Source organism: Pongo abelii, chromosome X, assembly GCF_028885655.2.
Source record: "Pongo abelii isolate AG06213 chromosome X, NHGRI_mPonAbe1-v2.0_pri, whole genome shotgun sequence".
Classification (NCBI taxonomy): Eukaryota; Metazoa; Chordata; class Mammalia; order Primates; family Hominidae; genus Pongo; species Pongo abelii.
The window spans coordinates 38,388,808-38,409,812 of NC_072008.2; the positions used below are offsets into that span (position 1 = coordinate 38,388,808).

General features: G+C 42.6%; 1 protein-coding gene across 2 annotated transcripts in view; it reads right to left on the reverse strand.

The window, feature by feature from the left end:
- The window catches only part of SRPX (sushi repeat containing protein X-linked), a 75,329-nt gene that overhangs the window by 5,821 nt on the left and 48,503 nt on the right, over positions 1-21,005 (reverse strand). For both annotated transcript variants that reach the window (XM_002831520.6, XM_063721078.1), the window contains 6 exons: positions 19,387-19,578; positions 16,759-16,935; positions 9,670-9,796; positions 5,832-5,953; positions 4,922-5,101; positions 1,713-1,846 (listed from right to left, as the gene is read on the reverse strand). In XM_002831520.6, coding sequence (XP_002831566.1) covers positions 1,713-1,846; positions 4,922-5,101; positions 5,832-5,953; positions 9,670-9,796; positions 16,759-16,935; positions 19,387-19,578 — 932 coding nt within the window. The remainder of the gene's footprint in view (positions 1-1,712; positions 1,847-4,921; positions 5,102-5,831; positions 5,954-9,669; positions 9,797-16,758; positions 16,936-19,386; positions 19,579-21,005) is intronic.

Sequence of the window (21,005 nt, forward strand, 5' to 3'; positions counted from 1 at the left end):
TTTGAAGTCTTGAAAGACGAAAACATCAAATATGTTTTACCAAAATTCCACTGAAACGTCCCTATATGAGGTTACAGAACTGGTTGAAAAGTTTAAAAAGTTAGAAATAGACTTTAGTATTACTCTCACTGAAATGCCTAAGTCAATCAAACCTTTCTTTGAAGGCTCTGGTTAAAATGCAAATGTAAGTATATTTGGAGGAGGAGGTCACACCAAAACATCTTGATATAAAATATCTTATCCAACCAGTTGTTAAGTTGGCAAGTGTCTGAAGGGATGGGACAGACTAGAGCAACGATGGCAATCTTTCTCTGTAAAGGGCCACAGAGTATTTCAGGCTTGGCAAGGTTGGATGGCCTCTGTCCTAACCACTTCACTCCATCATTGTAGTGCAAAAGCAGTTGTAGATCATGCACAAATGAATTACTGTGGCTGTGTCCAATAAAAGTTAATTTACCGAAACTAGCCATGGGTCACCATAGTTTGCTGACACAGAGGAAAAGCAAGTTGTTTGGCTTAATTCATTTTCCTATGGAATAAGAAGAGATGAGGAAATGCATGATCATGGAATATAGCCTGTGATGCCAATTTCCCACAAAAGACAGAGGTATAAGCTTGTGTTCTCTGAAGAGCAAGCCCCTGGCTTGGACAAGGAGATACAAGGGGAGGTAAGCTGGTGGGGACCAGGGATAAAGATGCAATGAATTTCGTTCCTATCAAGGGAGCTCACACAAATTTTATATGGCTCTTCAGAGTTCATAGGCAATTCTTCAAGTACGTGGGAAGAGTGAAAAGAGACTTATTATTATCCATTTTATTAATGCTGACATGAGAAGTAAATTGTAGCCTTTGATTAAATCAAGACTGTTCTAAGCACTTAGTTCTATCCACTGTAATAAATGAATAAAATAGTCTCAAAAAAATGTGCAGCACTGTATCCATGGCACAGCATACATCCTGCCTCTTTAGTATTCAGTGAAGTTGGCCACTCTTTTGCAAACCAGCCTCAGGACAAAAGCAAGCAACTTCTAGTTTGAGCCTTACAGTTTCTAGTCATCCTTCCCCACACACCCAAGATGTTGGTTGTCTCATTTAGTAGCTACAAAATTTACACAGCTGAGAAGGACACATTTCCCAGAAAAGTGACCCTCAAACTTCAGAGTGCTTAGGAATCACCTGGAGATTTTGTTAAAAGTGTAGATTCTGACACAGTAGGTCTGGGAGGGGCCCTGAGAATTGGCATGTCTATCAAGCTCCCAGGTGATGCTGATGCTGCTGGTCCGGTCCATGGATCACACGTTGAGAACCACTTTTCTAAAAAAAAATGGCTGTCACCCTCTGACTCAAAGAAATTCCCTGGAGAAAAATGTGGGCAGGAAGCTAACTGATTGCTTCCAGCCAGGCATATCCTGCACAGGTTCAGCAAAGACAATTGTTCTGTGGCTAGGCCTGGACAGCATGTCAATTAGACTTACTAATGAAGACAGACAAACATCATTAGTTGGAAAACGATTGGGTTAACTCTAAGGAGTGAATGTTAATCAGGTTATGGCCCAGAACCAGAAATGAATGGTGGTAGCTCTAAAGTGCCAGTTCCTGAAACTCACTGTAAGTGGATTAGGCACTGAATCTGGCCTTTGCTTTTAGTGAAATGGCTGGGCCCTTCCTGTTAAAGGTCTCCCTCCCACCTTGGCCCTGCCTCGAGGACTCACCTGCAGCATTCCTAGCTGGAGCCGGTAAAGGAGGTTTCGGGCTGTGGGTGTGGACACAATGAGGAGTCTCCTTTTCTCATAAAACTGATCCAGAAGTGCAGCTGCCGTTCTGACGCCCACATTGACGTTCATGGCTGTAATCAGAAATGGCCACATGGGTCAGAAACCTTCTACTTGTTCTGGCTCAGCAGAGCCTGTGATAACACACAGAACCATTTGTGTAAGAAGTAAACCCTGAGATAAGGATTCAAGTGTAAATAGTTTATTTGGGAGGCAGTCCCAAGAAGCACCTGTGGAGGAGTGAGGAAGTATATTCACTTCCTCTTGCTGCTGTAACAAATCACCATAAACTTAGTGACTTAACATAATACAAACTTATTCTTTTAGATACTGCAGGTCAGGATCTAAAACATCCTGGTCTCATGGAGCTAAAATCAAGGTGTTGGCAGGGCTGTGTTCCCATGGAGGTTCTAGGGGAGAATCTGATTTCTTGTCTTTTTCAGCATCGAGACGCCACATTCATTCCTTGGCTAGTAGTCCCTTCCTCAGTCTTCAAAGACAGCAGTGTAGCATCTTCAAATCTCTCTTCTCTCTGACCTCTCCTTCCATCGTCTCTTTCTATGACTCTGACATCAGTTCTGCCTCCTTTATATAAGAAGGCTTGTGACTGCATTGGGCCCACTGGGTAATCCAGGATACTCTTCCCATCTCAAAATCCTTAACTTAATTACATCTGTAAAGTCCCTTTTTTCATGTAAGGTAACATATTCTCAGGTTCCAGGGATTAGGATGTGGACATCTTTGGTGGACCATTATTCTGTCTATGTCAGGAAGTGAGACAGTGAAGGAAAGAAAACAATACCAATTGGTTATCAAGCAAGTTATTGCTGTGGGCATTTGGAACTCACTCCCACTGGGAAACTCTAGGAGATGATATACAACATACCTCCAGAATTAACCCACTGGAGGGAACTGGAGTATTTATACAATTGCTCCACCATTGTTGAGGGCTGCTTCTGGGGCACTAACTCTCCATCACTTCCAGCTGGCTCTGTGCATGGGCTGACAATGCTTTCATAGCCAGGAAAGAAATGCCCTCAGACAGAGAGACCCAGTTAATTGCAGTAAGTAGCCTTTTGAACATAGATGGGAATGTGAAAGGCGTATGGGCCAAGCACCACAGTATCTGCTGGGGAAAGGGGTGCAGAGAGGCAGAAGGGTAAGAGAATGGGCAATGACCAGGCTGGCTTTGGAATGGCTCAGAATCTCTGAAGTCTGCCTCCTTGGTGCAGAAGGGACAAAGCAATGTGGGGCACAAAGGCCACAGAGCAAGCAACACAGGCACAGAGGACATGGGACAAGGCAGTTTTATAATAGGTCTTCCCTTTAAGCAAATAAATGACAACTAATTCCAGCTGTTCAAGGTCAATGAAGGATGTTGTATACATAGGCAAGCAAAAGGCTTAGCCCCAGAGAAGAAATAATATGAGAAAAACTAGTAGATGCCATGTATGATTTATAATCTTGGTTTTCATATTTCACATTTTAGGTTTGCATTGAAGTATTTGTTCATTCACACATTCATTCATTCAGCCATTATATACTGAGTGCCTGCCATGTGCCAAGCTCTATGCTAGGTACTAGGATGTCACACTGAGTGATACACAGTTCCTGCCCTCTTTCCTGCCCTCTTCCCTGCCCCAGGGACTCAGAGTCTAGGATAGCTCTGGTCAAGAGAAATACAATGTAAGCCACTATATTTAATCTTAAATTTTCTAGTTGCCTCATTAAAAAAGTGTAAAGAGACCAGGCGCAGTGTCTCACACCTGTAATCCCAGCACTTTGGGAGGCCAAGGCGGGCAGATCACGAGGTCAGGAGATCAAGACCATCCTGGCTAACACGGTGAAACCCCGTCTTTACTAAAAATACAAAAAATTAGCCAGGCATGGTGGCATGCATCTGTAGTCCCAGCTACTCGGGAGGCTGAGGCAGGAGAATCACTGGAACCTGGGAGGCGGAGGTTGCAGTGAGCTGAGATCGCGCCACTGTACTCTAGCCTGGGCAACAGAGCGAGACTACATCTCAAACAAACAAACAAACAAACAAAAAGTATAAAGAGATAGGTAGAAATTATTTTATGTTTTATCTAACCCAATATATCCAATATTTCATTTCAACATGTAATCAATATAAAAAATTAAGATACTTTATATTCTTTTTCACACTAAGATTTTGAAATTGGTATATATTTTACACTTACAGCATATCTCAATTCAGAATAGCCTCATTTTAAGTGCTTAGTAGCCACACATAGCTAGTGGCTACCATGTTGGACCACATAGGTCTAGGAGCCTGTTAGACACCACACCCCAGGCCTTAATGCCAACATGGTGGGCATGAAGTCCTTAGGTAGGGAGTCTATAATAGGTGTGTTCTTTCTACTTTAATACATGAAATTGAAGAATCTCAGGCATTTAGCTGATGGTATATATGTCTCTCTGTCACTTAACTCTAAATGGGGGCTTCAATTAAAAGAAAGTGATAAAGATGAAAGGGTACCAGGAAATGAGAAAAAGAGAAGTCTATAAACAAGAGATACATCCATAATTTTCTGGCTAGTCCAAGTTTCAGACTCATTACCCAGCCCAATTTTTCTTCATCAGGAATAAGAGCTGGCATAAGGCTTTGCCTGTACCAGGCACTGCTCTATTCCACTGTTCCACAGATGACCTCATTTAATCCTTACTACAACTCAAGAGGTAGATGAGGTATTATTTTCTTCATTTTATATAGGACGAAAGATTCCAAATGCCCAAGGTCTATGTAACTTTCATGCCAGTGATGCAAAGCAGGTATGATATTGTCTCTACATGGCAATGTACTAGCTTTATAAGATCCTTACATTTCTAGAACAAAGGAAACTAGAGCAAATTTTGCTGATTCATGTCACCAAAGGCTGGCCCTAGGTTCCTACCTTGAGCTTCTTCCTTAGAGGACATGAAAGGGAAATTAGAGGATAGGCAGAGGCAAGATGGATGGCAGATGAGATGAGCTGCAGCAGGGATCTAGGGACTATGTTCATCCACTCAGATAAAGAGGGATGGCCATGAACTTCTCAAAGTATATGAAGGGAAACCGCTCTTGCACTGGAATCAAGAACCAAGGGGTTTACAGGTTCTGCTGCAGGCTGGAGGGGCTGCATACCTACCTGCACAGGTGGGCTCCGTGCCAGACCAAGCCAGGTTGGATTGACATACTCGGGCAGGGCTACCCTGGAGCTCATAGCCGCCGATGCAGGAGAACTCACAGGTGGCTCCATAATTATCACCGTCGCTGGAGCACTTCATGTAACCATTCTCTGGGGCATTGAGTTTGCCACAGCGTTTGACTGTAGGGACACAAGTCCAGAGGGGTCTCAGTGCTGAGCTCCCATCCACAGAGTAAGCAGAAAAGGTGAGGATGCAGAGGCATCAGCTTTGCAATCAGGCTTCTACATCAGCCTGTGAAATGAGTGAGGGAGGAGGGATGACTATTTGGCCAGTGATTGAGTCTTGAAATGGTCACCATCCATGCCAATGAGACCACTGATATCAACTGGTTTCGCCCCTAGTGCTATAGATGAGGAAGTGAAGTCCAGAAGAATAAGGAGTAAAGATGGTTAGCAATTAGTTGCCCAAACCATCAGGCATAAAATAATCCTTAAAATCATTTTCTTTCATACCAATGGTACTAGAACACTAAAAACATGTTCTCCTGGTGGCCCAAATTAGGGGGCTCCTATTCACCCTGGTGTAGATGCACAGGCTTCAGCTGGTCACCTAAGCTCAGGGATGGAAAAATTATTGAATAATATTCTTCTGGGACAGTCAGCTACGGGCTCCTGTAAGACTAGTCCTGGGAACTCCTTAAATAATCTGGCAACACTGACACCCATCTGGATGTGTATCATGAAATTCAGGCATTAAGATAGGGCACTTCCCCAAGCCTCGTTAGAGGCTAATCTAAAGCTGGCAAGTCTCCCACCACAGTAGGCACTTGAGAGAGTTCTGGCTTGAGGACGTGCTTCCCTTTGCTCTTCTAAAGGGGGGGGTGAGGAAGCCAATAAGCAGTACTCTTACCTCTTACTTTAACTCGAAATTTGCAAGTGCCCTTATTCTCAGCTCTGTCATAGACTGTGTACTGGATCTTGTGGTCTCCTTCTGGAAAGTTGGAGCCTGGGGGGAGGCCTTTTAGAATGACACTTAGAGAAAAAAAATCAGAAACAGGAAAGATGACATTATGGATCTGACAAGCAAGTGACGACCCCCTACTCTTTACAGGACATGGAGAGACTGAGGGGCAACCATTGGACCAGTTTAAGTAGAACAAAAATTTCTTGAAGAATAGCATCTCCTAAGCTTTAGTCTGTTTTAGAAGAGCAGTTTGTGACCAGAAAATGGAAGAACCAAACTACTGGGAAGCTTAGACTTTTTTCTTGCTGAAGGGTACAATAGTAGGGAAGTGGGTAGAGGGGAGAGGGAGGATGAAAAATGCAGGGCCCAAGTCTTTTCCTTCAATCTCACTCTTGTTCCAGGGGGGACCTGAATTGCCTCACTGTTGGGAAGACGAGGGAATTTTCTGTGAGGAAAATCATTAGAGAATATAGTCCAAGCAGTCACTGGCAATTTGGGCCTGCGGAGGAGGGGTGGGGGTGCTAGAACTTTCTCTGTTCTTTCTATCTGGGACAGTGGAGACCTAAAGGCAAGTTCTCTATGATTCCTTGGTTATCCTAATAACATAATAATAATGACGAAAAGTGTTCTTTGCACTTACACAAACCTTACATGTTAGGCATGGTTCTAGGCATTTTACATATATTTACTTAACCCTCCTTATTTAATCAAACAACCCTATTAGGTAGGTAGTATTATCTCTGATTTGCAGATGAGGAAACTGAGGCACAAAAAGGCTAAAGAACTTGCCCAAGGTCATACAGCTAGGGTGAGTTTATCTTTTTTCTTGGCTGCCTAATTAGAACACCAATAAGTATAGCATGATCAAAATCCATGTTCTGTTTTTCAATATACATATAATTCCCCATCTCCCTACAGTTCTGGGAATGATGAGAATATTTGCTAATAATGAACATGTGGAATTATCATTGTCACCATTGAGGAAAGCCTTACATGTAGGTGGGTGAGGTGGCTGTTTACCAGGTATGAGAGAGGGGTCTTGGGAAAATGTCAGAAATCCCACTATTTTGAGACATGCTGCTGTTGGCTTTAGATGCTTTAAGGTCTTTAGAAAGCACAATTTAAATTCAGATAAACCTGAGAGGAGTGACACTTCAAATATAAGCGGATGTAACTTCTCTGACACTTTGTTTCGCCTGTGACATGCAAATAACAGAAGGAGTAAATAAGGGAACTCACAAGAAGCACCTCTCTCAGAGCTTAACACTAGAACCTTCTCCCTCACAAGGGAGCGATAGAGCAGTAGCTTGGATAGGAAATGGTGGAAGCGGTAATAGGAGAAATGCCAGGGCAGCAAGGAGCCCAAGTGAGAGCGAAAAGGGAACAAGACAGCCTTCTCTGAACTCCTCATCCTGTTGGAGTGCATTCCCATCGCATCCTGCTCTAAGCCTTTCTGGCCTCTGGGCTGTAGAACTCTGGAAGCAGACAGCTGCTCTGAACAAAGGGACAGGAGAATACTGAGATGCTGTTTTAAAATCTAACAATGCTGCCGGGTGCAGTGGCTCATGAATGTAATCCCAGCACTTTGGGAGGCCGAGGCAGGCAGATCACCTGAGGTCAGGAGTGCAAGACCAGCCTGGCCAACATGGCAAAAACCCATCTCTACTAAAAATACAAAAATTAGCAGGGCATGGTGGTGCACACCTGTAATCCCAGCTACTCAGGAGGCTGAGGCAGGAGAATCGCTTGAACCTGGGAGGCGGAGGTTGCCGTGGGCCAAGATCGTGCCACTGCACTCCAGCCTGGGCAACAGAGTGAGAATCTGTCTCAAAAAATAAAAAAAATCAAATAAAATGTAACACTCCTAACCATATTACGCAAGTTACCCACAAAAAGAACAAGGTATTCTCACAAAGCTTGTAGACAAATAGAGTCATCTGATGGCTTGATGTTTTGTGTTTATCACACAGGATTTTTCAACAACAGTCAGAGCTGCAAAAATCTAAAAACCTACTATGTGCTAGGGGCTGGGCCAGGCATTGTGCTAGACCCTGAAGAGTCAAAGGTAAATAAAACCCAATCCCTGATTACGTCAACTTACTTTTCAATTCTGATTGCCTACATTTTCTCCAAAGGGATTTGTGGGATGTGTATGTGACAGCAAATAATTTTTTAATGGTCAAACTTTATCTTTGAGAAGTTACAATGGGAGAGCATAACTAGTAATATTACTTAAGCTAGATGAGGCACTGGGGGAAGATTATTGGAATGTAGGAACAAAATGTCCTGCCTCCTCTCACTAGAAACTGTACTGTTATTGCTAATCATTGTGTAAAAATGTTTTGTCATGCACAGCCTGGGTTGATATGATTCTAGAAAGTCTTTTCTTGCTTTATGGATCACCAGGAGATAAGCTAGAGGTATCCTTTCATCTACAGATGAAAACTCAGTGGGGAACTCTAATATGCCCGTAAACTTTAAGGCACAGATATGAATGTGCTAACATGAAGTAGTGGTCTCCAGGGAATATGAAAGCCAACCAAACAGTTGCAGGGGTACAGGCCCAAATGCTAGATTAGAACAACACATAGCTAACCCTCACAAAGGGATCCACCCATTTTTAAAAGCTTCTTAACAGTGCTTCTCATTGTGGTTGGTAAAACAAACATACCAACAAAAAGCAACTCAGATACATGTCAAACTATGAATGAAATTGGTCCAGGAGAATGGGGTAGAGGTGGGGAAGAAAGCAGAAGATACCTTCTCTTTTTTTAAATAAGCATCTGTAAGTGTTCGATATGATCAGGAGTTTTAAAAATAAATTAAAAAGCTTTGAAAGAGATAAATACAGCCAAAAAACAAGGGGTGAAAAAGTTCTGCACTAAACTGTACTCACAGAGCACAAGAGCGATAGCCTCTGGCACCACCTGGGAGACACAGACAGCTTCCCAGTGCAGGTAATGGCCTGGGGGCATGAGTAGGGTCTGCCTGGGCAGGCAATAGGGGTGGCTCTATCCCTAAATTAACCAGCTGGCTTCCTCTTTCCCCTTCTGTTCCTCCTTCCCTTCTTCTCACCACCCCTTCTTTTAATTTTTTTTTATTTTTAATTTTTGTGAGTATATGGTAGGTATATATATTTATGGGGTACATGAGTTGTTTTTTTTTAATTTTTTTTTGAGATGGCGTCTCACTCTGTCACCCAGGCTGGAGCACGGTGGCGCAATCTTGGCTCACTGCAACCTCAGCCTCACGGGTTCAAGCGATTCTCATGCCTCAGCCTCCTGAGTAGCTGGGATTACAGGTGTGTGCCACTATACCTGCCTAATTTTTGTATTTTTAGTAGAGATGGGGTTTCACCGTGTTAGCCAGGCTGGTCTCAAACTCCTGACCTCAAGTGATCCGCCTGCCTCGTCCTCACAAAGTGCTGGGATTACAGGCATGAGCCACCGCACCCAGCCAAGATGTTTTGATACAGGCATGCAATGCATAATAATCACATCATTCACCACCCCTTATTTCTCTTTTTTCCTTCAGTAAGGATTTACTGAGTGCTAACTATGTGCCAGGCACAGTTCTGGGCATTAAGGACATAGCAGTGAACATATTATAATAGAGACAGGCAATCAACAAATACATAGGTGACATATATAGTATGTTAGGTAGTGACCAGGGGGACCACATCTGAAAGCATAAATAGACCAGCATATATACACTCCCCTACTCTGGGTAGTAAACATCTCACATAAAAGAGACAGCATCATTTTATCTGCCAAGTTTCACTTACTCAGTAAGAATGCCATCTGCTGTGTCTCTTCCTTCGGGTGTCTCCCAGGACACCCGGACTGTCAGTTTGTTGGGTTCTGCAATGCGTTCCTTCACACTTGGGCACTTGATTCTAGGAGGTTCCATATCTGAAAATATAACCAAACCATTCTCATCATCATCAAGAAATATCTAGTCAAACTGGGGTTCAACACCCAAAGTTTAAAATACCAAAGCCTCTGGGTATTCTCCATTTTCAAAGAGTTTGTTCACCCTATATATTCCCCTTTTCTCCCTTCATAATGCTTTTACTCTCCTGCTAAGTTTTGAAGATTGTTTAAATACTCACATTTGCAGGGCTAAACCTGCAATCAACTGGCCTTGCGAGGTGTCCTGTGGGTAATTCATTAGTTACAGCCTTTCCTCCCCATGCTTCCAAACTCTGCCTACCGAAGGCCACATGGCAGTTACCCAGCTGAAACTAGAAGTCATTTGGCTTTAGTGAGTACTTCCTGCTTTGAAGACAGTATCATGGAATATTAGAGAAAGGCACTCTAGGTATTATCTAGTCAGATTCAATTCAAGGCAACAAATTTTTCATGAGTACCAATCTTATCCAAGGCTTCATTCCAACTGCCGGGGTTGGGGGTGCACAAAGGCAAGAGAATCATGTGCTCCTGACATCTTAGAGAATGTGCCATGCATTGGGGGGATTACATTACCACACATGAAATATAACATGAGGTAGAAAATGGCAATGCCCCAGGCAAGGTAAAAGTGAATGGTATGGAGGTGTAGAGGAGCCGCCCAACTCTCTCATTTTACAGATGTGCAAACTGAGTCTCAAAGAACTTAAGTGATTTATTTAAGACCACACATGTAGATAATGGCACTGTGAATTACAATCTAAGTCAGAGCACTTGCCACCGGAACAAGCTCTCTCTCTTCCTGCTATCTATTATCAACATATTGCTTAATATCTTAAAATAGGCAATGGTCTGCCTGGGTCCACCCTCCCCTTGAACTGCTACTGAACTACACTTATGGTTTTGCGTTCTGGGACAGCAGTTTTACTGTGGCTCTGGACCTCCAAAAGCCTCCCAAATTTCTCCAAGTAGTTTCTCTACCTGGTAATAGGAGTTCTGCCTCGATAGTGATAACAAGGATGGGTGGTTAATGAGGGCTCAAAGTAAATGAGATGTCAACTCTACACTGGGTTGTATTTCATCTTATAGCTGAAGTGAAATCACAAGAGGAAGTTCAAATTTCTGCAAATTCTACTTAATGTTTCTGAACAGGTAGAGAATGTATTTAAAGAGGGCATAGCAAATTAAGGACATTCAGCTTCATGTTACTTTACATATCAACTGATAGGTATTAAGTGCTATTACTGCCTTAACGAAAGTTAAATGTCCTTTTGATTCTGAATGACAGATGTCTTTGAGAGACTAAATGCACCAAGCAAAATTCTTTATATACTTTCTCCTGTGTCTTGTCTAATAATTTCTCATTTTATTTAGGGTAAGAAGTTACGAATAACTTATTAAACAATTTTGCCTTCAGCTATCCAAATTCATTTTCATTCTATGTCATGCTTCAATGGGGTGTGAACTTAACAGCCTTAATGCACCAATCCTAAATTGAATAATCACCATATTTTGTTGAATCTAAGTCACTCCTAACTGTGAAATGCATCCCTATTTCAGGGATATTAAAAGGTAGAAAAAATATGCTTCTCAGAATTGATAAAATAAAGTATACAAATACTATGATGAAATGGAAGATGCTTTAAATGCATTCAAGATGTTTATACTCAGTTGTTACGTTTTTAAAAAAAATTTAATTTTTTACTATGATAGGTGATAGAAGACAAACTTATAATTCAGATGAACATTTCACAGAAAGACAAGTATATAATGACTGCCCCCTGCTGGTCAAATATAGCTGGCAATTACATTATAGAAAGTATATTTATTAGCATACAGATTTCAATGTAAAATTACATTGTGTTACCATATTTTCTTGGAGCAGCGTGGTCAGAGTGAAAAGCAACTTAGTCTCTGTCAGGTAAACTAAATGTCTGGATGATACATTGTTGTTTGTTTTCTGTATCTAGATGTACTAACAGTGTAAGCACACAGGCTCCAAGATAGGTTATCTGGGTGAAGAGTCTCAGAGTTTCCCAAAGCCAGCTTATCTCTAGCTAACAATGATCAGCTGAACTGGCCTAGCTTTTCAGAAACAGTGCTCTTCCAAAGAAGAAACATGAAGAAATAAATCATTACAAATAATAACTAATATTGGAGGAATCCTTCCTACATGCCCACCCCAAGCTAAGTACCCTCCCTATATTATTTTACTGAATTTGCACAACCACCCATTAGACTACGCAGTGCTATTAGCATCCCCATTTATAGACTGGGAAGAAGCATTTCCTCTCTTTTGGAATTTCTTTGTGGTCTGGGATTTTTAAATGCCATTACATATTTTAAAGTTATTTTAATAAACCAAACCCTTTTGTGTATCTGCCTGCTGCTGACCTAGTGTTTTCCGCCAACCTTTGCACACATACTGTTTTGTGATGGTCTGTCATAGCTTCCCCACGAACCCTTGAAGAGCCTCCGCAGGACTTGATCCTGACACATCCTCAAGCAGCTGCCTTCTCTCTCAGCTGGTGAGACCAGCTGGTCTGCCCTTCAGCTGATGCTCCAGAGACCTAAGCCTGTTATTACCCAGACTTGTCCCCGATAGCATTTTATAAGTTATACATTTCCATGAATGAAAGGAACAAAGTTACTATAGAAACATAATTACTATCCCCTGTTGAATTAGGATGCCTGCAATTATATAAAAATCTTGAAACCTTCAGTGAAAATTCTGGCCTCTGCTCTCTGCCACATTCATTGGAGACATCTGACAAACTGTCTCCCTTCTCTGTGCTCTAGTTTTCTCTGTGCATATAAAATATGAGAAACAAATATATTGCATTGTATCAACTACTATTTATCTAAGAAGCTGAACTTTTTTTTTGAGACAGGGTCTCACTCTGTCACCCAGGAGTGGCTCACTGCAGCCTTGACCTCCCAGACTCATGTGATCCTCCCACCTCAGCCTCCCAAGTAGCTGGGACTACAGGCATGCACCACCATGCCTAGCTAATTTTATTTATTTATTTATTTATTTTTGTAGAGACAGGGTTTTGCCATGTTGCCCAGGCTGGAATCGAACTCCTGGGCTCAAGCAATCTGCCTGTCCTAGCCTCCCAAAGTGCTGGGATTACAGGTATGAGCCACCAGCACCCAGCTGAAGCTGAACTATTTATTTGGAAATCCTTGACACAACTAACCAGGTAGGTAGTGGAAATAAGGAAGAAGCTAAAAAGGACAATGTCTTGCCCAACAGATAACAATAAAATGCAAGGGAAGTAACCCTGTGCCAGTTCCAGACCTAGGCCCTCAAAGAATCTGGTGCCTTCTGCTTTCACTATGTTAAAAGCCAGCTGCCATCTAAAGAAGTCCAATTGACTGGAGAGGCCATGTAATCAGGATGAGAAATTATAAATGAGAGAGAGAGAGAAACAGACTCAGCCAGACCGCAGTCAGTACAACTTTTCCCAACAGAGGTACCAGACCTGTGAGTGGATTCAAGAAGCCATCTTGAATCCTCCAGCTTCACTTGGTCACCTCAGCCATTACCACATACAGCAGAGATGAGCTGTCCCCACAGAGCTCTGCCCAACTTTCCAACCCATAGAATCTTTGAGCAATAACATAGTTGTTTGGAGCCACTAAGTTTTGGGTGGTCTATTGTGCAGCAACAGATCGCTGATGCAAATATAAAATAGTTTGACTTTGGTGATAGAGAAAGGAAGAGTTCTTTTCAAGGGGGCATAGGAAGTGAGTGACTGCCAAATGCAGAACAAACCTGGCCATTGAAAACTCATCCAGTTGTTTGCTTCCCCCAGCCAGAGTGTAATCTCTGTGGATGGCTCTGGGAAGTGGTTTCCTCTGTTTGGCACCATACAAAAATCCAGAGAACTTTCCAAAACAGACAAAAGAGGCAAGAAGGGAGACAATGAAATCCACATTTAAAAGTCATGATCATAGCCGGGTGTGGTGGCTCATGCCTGTAGCCCCAGCTACTCAGGAGGCTGATGTGGGAGGATCACTTAAGCCTGGGAGTTCAAGACCAGCCTGGACGACATAGCAAGAGGCCAGCCTGGGCAACATAATGAGACCTCATCTCTAAAAGTCAACATCTTCACAAGAAAGAAGCCCAAATAAAAATTCATTGGTGATACATTTATATTAGAGGGCCACTAAAAGTTGACCTGTTATGTTTGTACTGACAAATCATGTAAGGGAAAAAGTGAATCAGTATCTCAGTCAATCAAGTTGTTTTAACTGAAACTAGCCTCTGAAAGTTTGCGAAAGAATGTGTATTTGTCAACCCAGGAAGAATTTAGCACAATTTAACATCATTTGCAACAATGCATGGATACATTTATTCTTAGCCCTACTGATGTTTACATCAACTGAATAATGCAGTGCAGCCCAGCAATAATGCAATGATCCCATTCCTATGGGTCATTAGGTAAACTAGCTGTGACACAGCTGGAACACAAGAAATGTAAGCCATCAATTTCCATATATTACATCTCCGAAATTTTTTACTCCAGAATTTCATTTGTGTTAATAAATCACCTATTCTACCCTGTAGAAAACAAAAAATAAGGGAGCAAAATATAAAATACATTTATTTAAAAATATTTTTCCTTGATAGATAATTAGAACTTAAATGTGTTGTCTGGTCACTTTATTACAATCCGTTCCACGGGGCAAAAAGGAAAGTTTGTACATTGTCTTTTGTTAAAGTAATTAAATGGATACTCTCTGCATGTCAAAAGACCTTTGCTGGTTTTTCATTGTCCATGGTTTTTAAAGTATCTTTAATTTGTTTTCTTCCTGTTTTGGCCTAGGAAGAAGTGTTGGTCTAAAGGAGAGATCATGTGTCTACTCAAAATCTGGTCTCTACATGAGGACTTGTTGTGATTCCAACTGTCCATTGTTCTATCTAAATGCCAACATAACCAAAAATAACTAAAAATGGAAAGAAAGAAAAATATCCCCCAAAAACAATAGTGGTTACATTCTAAGGTTTATTTTCTTCCAGATCAATGGAGGTTGTGGCTCTTCAAAGACTTTACCCTCCTGCAATTTGCAGTATTTTTTTTTCCTCCTACATTGACTTATTTTTATCTATATCTGTTTCTGAAATAACCATGAATTTCAGCCCATTGCCAGAGTATGGTCTGTGTAAGAGAATTAATTTTAACTTGTGGCACCTTCAAATTAGCCAGACCACAGAACTGACCACCTCAGAGTCCAAAGTAAGCCCAGTCTTCTCTCTTCCCTCACAGTCTAGAAGATAACTGGGACAACTTTCTCACCACTCAGCACAGCTCTGGCCAAGACTGTTGAAGGTTGTGTGGAAATCTGGGAACTACTTAGCCACTATGTGTCACCTCCTAAAATAGGTTGAAGTTCTGAGTTACGCTCAAGGACCCCCTACCCCTGTCAACACAAAAACAAATTTATTAAACTATTTTAATACATTTAAAGCCAAAAAAGCAAATAATACCCCTGGAGTAAAATTCACTGGGGACAAACCTCAGCTTGTCTGTCACGAAAATCAAAGAAAGAATTGCCTGCTTGCTTTGCCTATTTCTCTCTTTTTTCCTGGGAGCTCTAGGCTCTCTTGTGGATCGCTGTACCCCTTTTTGTCATCCCTATCTAATTGCATGTACAATCCTCCTTCTCCCAAATATGCCTGAACCTTGTTCTGACAAACTGTAATATGAATCTCCTGAATTCGGGGTTCATTCTCTCTCCCTCTGGGAAGGTTCCAGGCGCATCTGGTCCAGCTTAAGACATGCTGTTGCTTTTTGAGAACAATCAGCATTTTCTTTCCATTGTTGCACACAATCTGGAAATTTAAACAGTATGATCCCTAGAGTACTCTGCCAAAGCTTGCTTAGCAGAAAGATTTTTGAGCTTCTCTCCTCCCACCATCACCTCTGCCCCTTCCAATATGAGGGAGTAGATTGAATTTTCTTTTTGGTTTGTTTTGAAGAGCTATGCACATAGCTAATCACAGGGAGGATACTGAAAGCAACATCTGTGAGGTGCCCCCTGTGGGCAGTGTTACTGGCACTTAATGAATAAAATCCAAGGATGCTGCTAAACATCCTGCAAACAAAAAAACAGGGCTCCACAACAAAGAATTATTTGGCCCCAAATGTCCATCATGCTGAGGTTCAGAAACTTTGCCCTAAAGCATCATTTAGCAGAATCCTAGGCCCCACCCCAGACCTGCTGAATTTAAATCTGCATTTTTCCCAAGGTCCCTAGAGGACTTCCCTGCACAGTAAAGTTTGAGAAGCAGTGCCTTAGGTCAGTAGCTCTCTATTTGAGTGCTTCACAATCCCTGGAATGCTCATTAAAAAACAAAGTGCTGTGCCTGACCCCTAAAGTTTCTGACTCAGCAGGTGGTGGGGGTGGGTTGGGTTGGTGAAAATTTGCATTCTTAGACCAGGAGATGCTACTGCTGCTTCTGCTCCCAGGACCACACCATGGGAACCACTCACTGCCCAACAAACCCAGAGTAAGGCAAAATATCCAAATCCCTTCCAGCTGAACAAATTGAGTGCTTGCTGACCACCAGAGTCAATGACAAAGGAACTACATTGGGGCTGAAAGACACATAGATGTTCTCTACTGGACTGTCCCTATAGTGTCAATAACTTTGCTCAGGCCCCTGAACTAAAATCAGCAGGAGTATGCCACATCTCTGCCAGCCTGTAGTTGCCTCAATAGCAAACCAAGAAAAAGACAAAAGTCAGATGGAAGCCATCAGCTACGAAGTCAGCTCCAGGATAAACACTGAGGTTAGATCTAGGGCTGAGCCAGAGAACCAGTGATGCTACTGAAAGCAAAGTTGCATGCTTAGGCCTTACAGGAGGAATAGTGATGCTCCCTTTACAATCCACGATATGAACACCCCCTGCTCCTCCCAAAGCAAGTGCCTCCTGAGGGCTGTGGCATTTTCTTACCCACACAGGAGGCTGGCCGGCCGCTCCAGGCCTTGTTGTCCATACATGTGACGGTCCGCTCCCCTTTCAACGTGTATCCTGGTGAACAATAATACTCACACCGGGAGTTAAAGTAGGCACCATCTACACACTTAAATCCTCCATTTGCTGGCATGGCAAGGGTAGGACATCGCTTTTCTGAAAATGAGAAAATCAGATATTCAGCATTTCTTAGTTTTTGTCTATAGTTTCATTTCAGAGTCTAGAAACCCTGAAAGCATGAGGTGAAAAGTTAATTTAAATATAAGAAGGCCGGGCGCAGTGGCTCACGCCTGTAATCCCAGCACTTTGGGAGGACGAGGCAGGTGGATCACCTGACTTCGGGGGTTTGAGACCAGCCTGACCAACATGGAGAAACTCCATCTCTACTAAAAGTACAAAATTAGCCAGGCGTGGTGGCGCATGCCTGTAATCCCAGCTACTCGGGAGGCTAAGGCAGGAGGATCGCTTGAACCCAGGAGGCGGAGGTTGCAGCGAGCTGATATTGCGCCATTGCACTCCAGCCTAGGCAACAAGAACAAAACTCTGTATAAATAAATAAAACAAATGGAATTTAAGTTTTTACAGAATTATTTTCCTGGATTTGGAGAAATGTTAAGTGCCTTTCCCAGAAACAAGTGCTAGATAAATATATCACACACACACACACATACACACACACACACACACACACACACAAAATAACACCAGCCTCATAACAACAAAGTAAAATATATAAAATGTGACTCTCTTGGGACCAGACTTTACATACATTTTGAATATTTTATGGGATTTTTTAGCTACATAGGCCACAGACTGTGATGAGAACACACCCTAATTTGGCAAGTGTTTTGTATCCATAATGAGATTTCTAAATGTTATCTGTTTTTAGTACATAAAGATATCCTGAGTAAAATATTTAACATAAAAAAAAGAAACAATGGATGGTTTTATGTCACACAGAATAGACAAAGTTTCATGTCACACTGGCTTGGGTTAGCAACCTAGCTAAGCCACTATCTTAGGTTGAGCTCCCCAGAAGCAGATTCTGAGATACAGATTTACGTGCATGAGGTTTAGTAAGAAAGTGCTCCCAGGGAGACTAGTGAGGGTGTGAGGAAAGCAGAACAGGGAAGGGGAGAAAGCCAGGCGAGATGAGATCTCAGGCAAAGTCAGCAGCAGCCTGATCCCATAGGGAAGCTCTGGAGTGTGAATGACAGCTCATTCTGTCCTGCCCCCAGGCAAGGAAGCTGAGCTTTCATAATTCTTTATCAGTCAGTCATTGGGCAGCTACAGGCTGCTCACAGGAGATGCTTTCTCTTGTGAAAAGAGAACGAGAGTGAGAGCGAGAGAGAGAGAGAGAGAGCAAGCGGGAGCAGTCCTCTGAAGGAGCAGTCTTCTGAATAAGGTTGAAGTTCCAAGTCTTTAAGAGCAAAGTACTCAGAAGCTGGGTACCGGATACACACAACTAGTAAAAGGCATCGAGGAGATCTGGGTAGAGGAGATTGTCCACTACAGTCACCCAGTTGCAGAGTCTGCATAGTCTTGATGACATGGCTGCAGCCTTGAAACCTCAGTTTCCCTGACAACGAAGTTAACATAATGGCACCCATATTGATAGTATTACTGTAAAAATCAAATGTATGTGAAATTCTTGGCAAACCATAAGTGCTCAAAAAGTGGTGGTTGTTTTGAATACCAAAGACATCTAAAGTGTGCTTCAACAATGCTGTACCACTTGCAATTTTCCAAATGAGGTATGACTTGTCATGAAGCTAAAAGCCAGCCCCTGAAACGCTGCTCCTCTAATCTCCCCTGAGGCACACTCACTTTCATAAATAAGCATCACTTCTTCTGTGACTCTTTCCTGCCTCCCTAAGCCCCACTCCTTGGGAGAACACTTTTTTTTTTTTTTTTTTAAGAGACGGAGTCTCGCTCTGTCGCCCAGGTTGGAGTGCAGTGGCGCAATCTTGGCTCACTACAACCTCCACCTCCCGGGTTCTAGCAATTCTCCTGCCTCAGCCTCTTGAGTAGCTGGGATTACAGGCACACGCTGCCACACCCAGCTAATTTTTTGTATTTTAGTAGAGATGGGGTTTCACCGTGTTGCTCAGGCTGGTCTCGAACTCCTGAGCTCAGGCAACCCACCCGCCTCGGCCTCCCAAAGTGCTGGGATTACAGGCATGAGCCACTGCGCCCAGCCAGAACACTTCTTTAATCTGCTACCATATGTCCCTGACTTTGTACCCTTCTTGTACTTATGTCCCAGTTGACACTTCTGCCTTACTAAAGCCTCTTCGTGTCAGGGCCCATGTGTGTCTTATTTGTTTCTAAATCCCCAACACCTCTTCAGGATCTAGCACTAACTGAACAAATGTAACTCATTTTCTGAACAATGATCTTCTCTCCCCTTTTCTCTAACAGCTGATCATATCATTCCCTCTGAGAGGAGCCATCTCACTTCCACCATATCTTAGAATCCCCCTGGTGTCCCCCTGCTCATAAGGATAATTTTTCTCATCAATATTCAGTGAAAATCCTCAATCTCAGAGCAAAAGAACTTTGGCTCTGGTCATCCCTGAGGACCCAACACAGAGCTGGCCTACTCACGTTTGCAGATGACCTTGTCAGACCATCGTTTGTTTGACTGGCAGATCAGTAGGGAAGAGCCATGCAGCTCGTAGCCCTTCTGGCAGCGAATGTCGCACCTGGTTCCCAGGGCTGTTTTGTAGTATCCTCCTTGAGGGGCCCTGCAGTACACATCCCCATACTTCACCTTGATGGGGGAGCACCACGGGGTATCTACAAGTAGCAGAAGCAAAAGAGGAGACAAATACGAAATGACACTTTCAGAAAATGTGTCCCCTTACTCTTACTGTCCCAGGCTGGCTACATTCCAAATTTTGGACCTTCAATTAGTGCCCCATGTTTTCTTAGGTGTCTTCAGGTAGAAAGGTTATGATCACGGGACTAAGTGTCAGATATACCTGAACATGAATCTGAGTTCCTCTATAACTGACTGTGTGATCTTAGACAAGTTAGCTAACCTCTCTGAGTCAATATCTATACTTATGCCATAGTGCTGTTATAAGGATGAAACAAAAATTGCGTATCAAGCATCTAGCACAGTACCTATCGTATATGTTCAATAAATGCTTGTTCTTTTTAGTATTTCCCTTAACTAGGTACATAAGATTTTTATTTTTTATTTTTTAGATAAATAATTCTTTCAAGAGCAATTGATGTCATACATAGCGGTGGGGATTCAATAATTGGTTAATTTGGATTTCGTCTGAGCTGTATGCACATTCTCTCTAAAATGTTGTCATACTGGCATTAATCTAAATGATGCTACAATTTCCAGGTGTTTGTAACAAGATATAAATTTGGCTTAAAGAACAATTGCTCTCCATAGAGAATTACGCAAAGAACAATTGCTCTCCATAGAGAAGTGTCCCCAGTTATGCTCCATTTACATAACAGGGTGACAACCTCCCCAGATGGCAAAGTTGCAGGTGTTTTGATTTTGGTCTCATAGTTGCCCAAAGCACAGCTGGGATGAAATGAATCAATCAGAACCTCCCTGCTGTGCTTTTGAAATGTTCTCTTTGAGATCCATAAAATATAAGGGCAACACTAGCTCCTTGGTGGATAAGTTCTTACAGCAGCCACTGCCCCAATGTCCCATAATCGATGGGGAACAGTGAGGAGTTCCCTAAAGCCTGCCGGGCTCTCAATGCCATGAATAGGAGCCACTTCGCTGCAACTGCCTGGCTCATCACTCCAACCCAGCACCTGAGCTGTCAGTGAGTGAGGTAAGACCGCCATCATGTGGCCAGGAAGGAGGACAGACCCTGTTTTACTTTCCCAGGAATTCTCTTCTGAGGATATGCCTCCAACTGCTCCTCGGTTACAAAAACCAACAGTTCTGGCCACGTCTTATGCATAGACCACTGTTTTAGTTTTGCCTTCACATTTCCTTCAGCTAATACTTTCTCTTTTTTTTTTTTTTTTTTTTTTTTTTAGAAACAGGGTCTCACTCTGTCACCCAGGCTGGAGTGTAGTGGCATGATCATTGCTCACTTCAGTCTCGGCCTCCTAGGCTCAAGTGATCCTCCTGTCTCAGCTTCCCAAGTAGCTGGAACTACAGGCATGCACCACCGTGCCTGGCCTGGCTAATACTTTCGTCATATAATGTTTTGCAGACAGCTGCAAGTGAGCCCTAAACT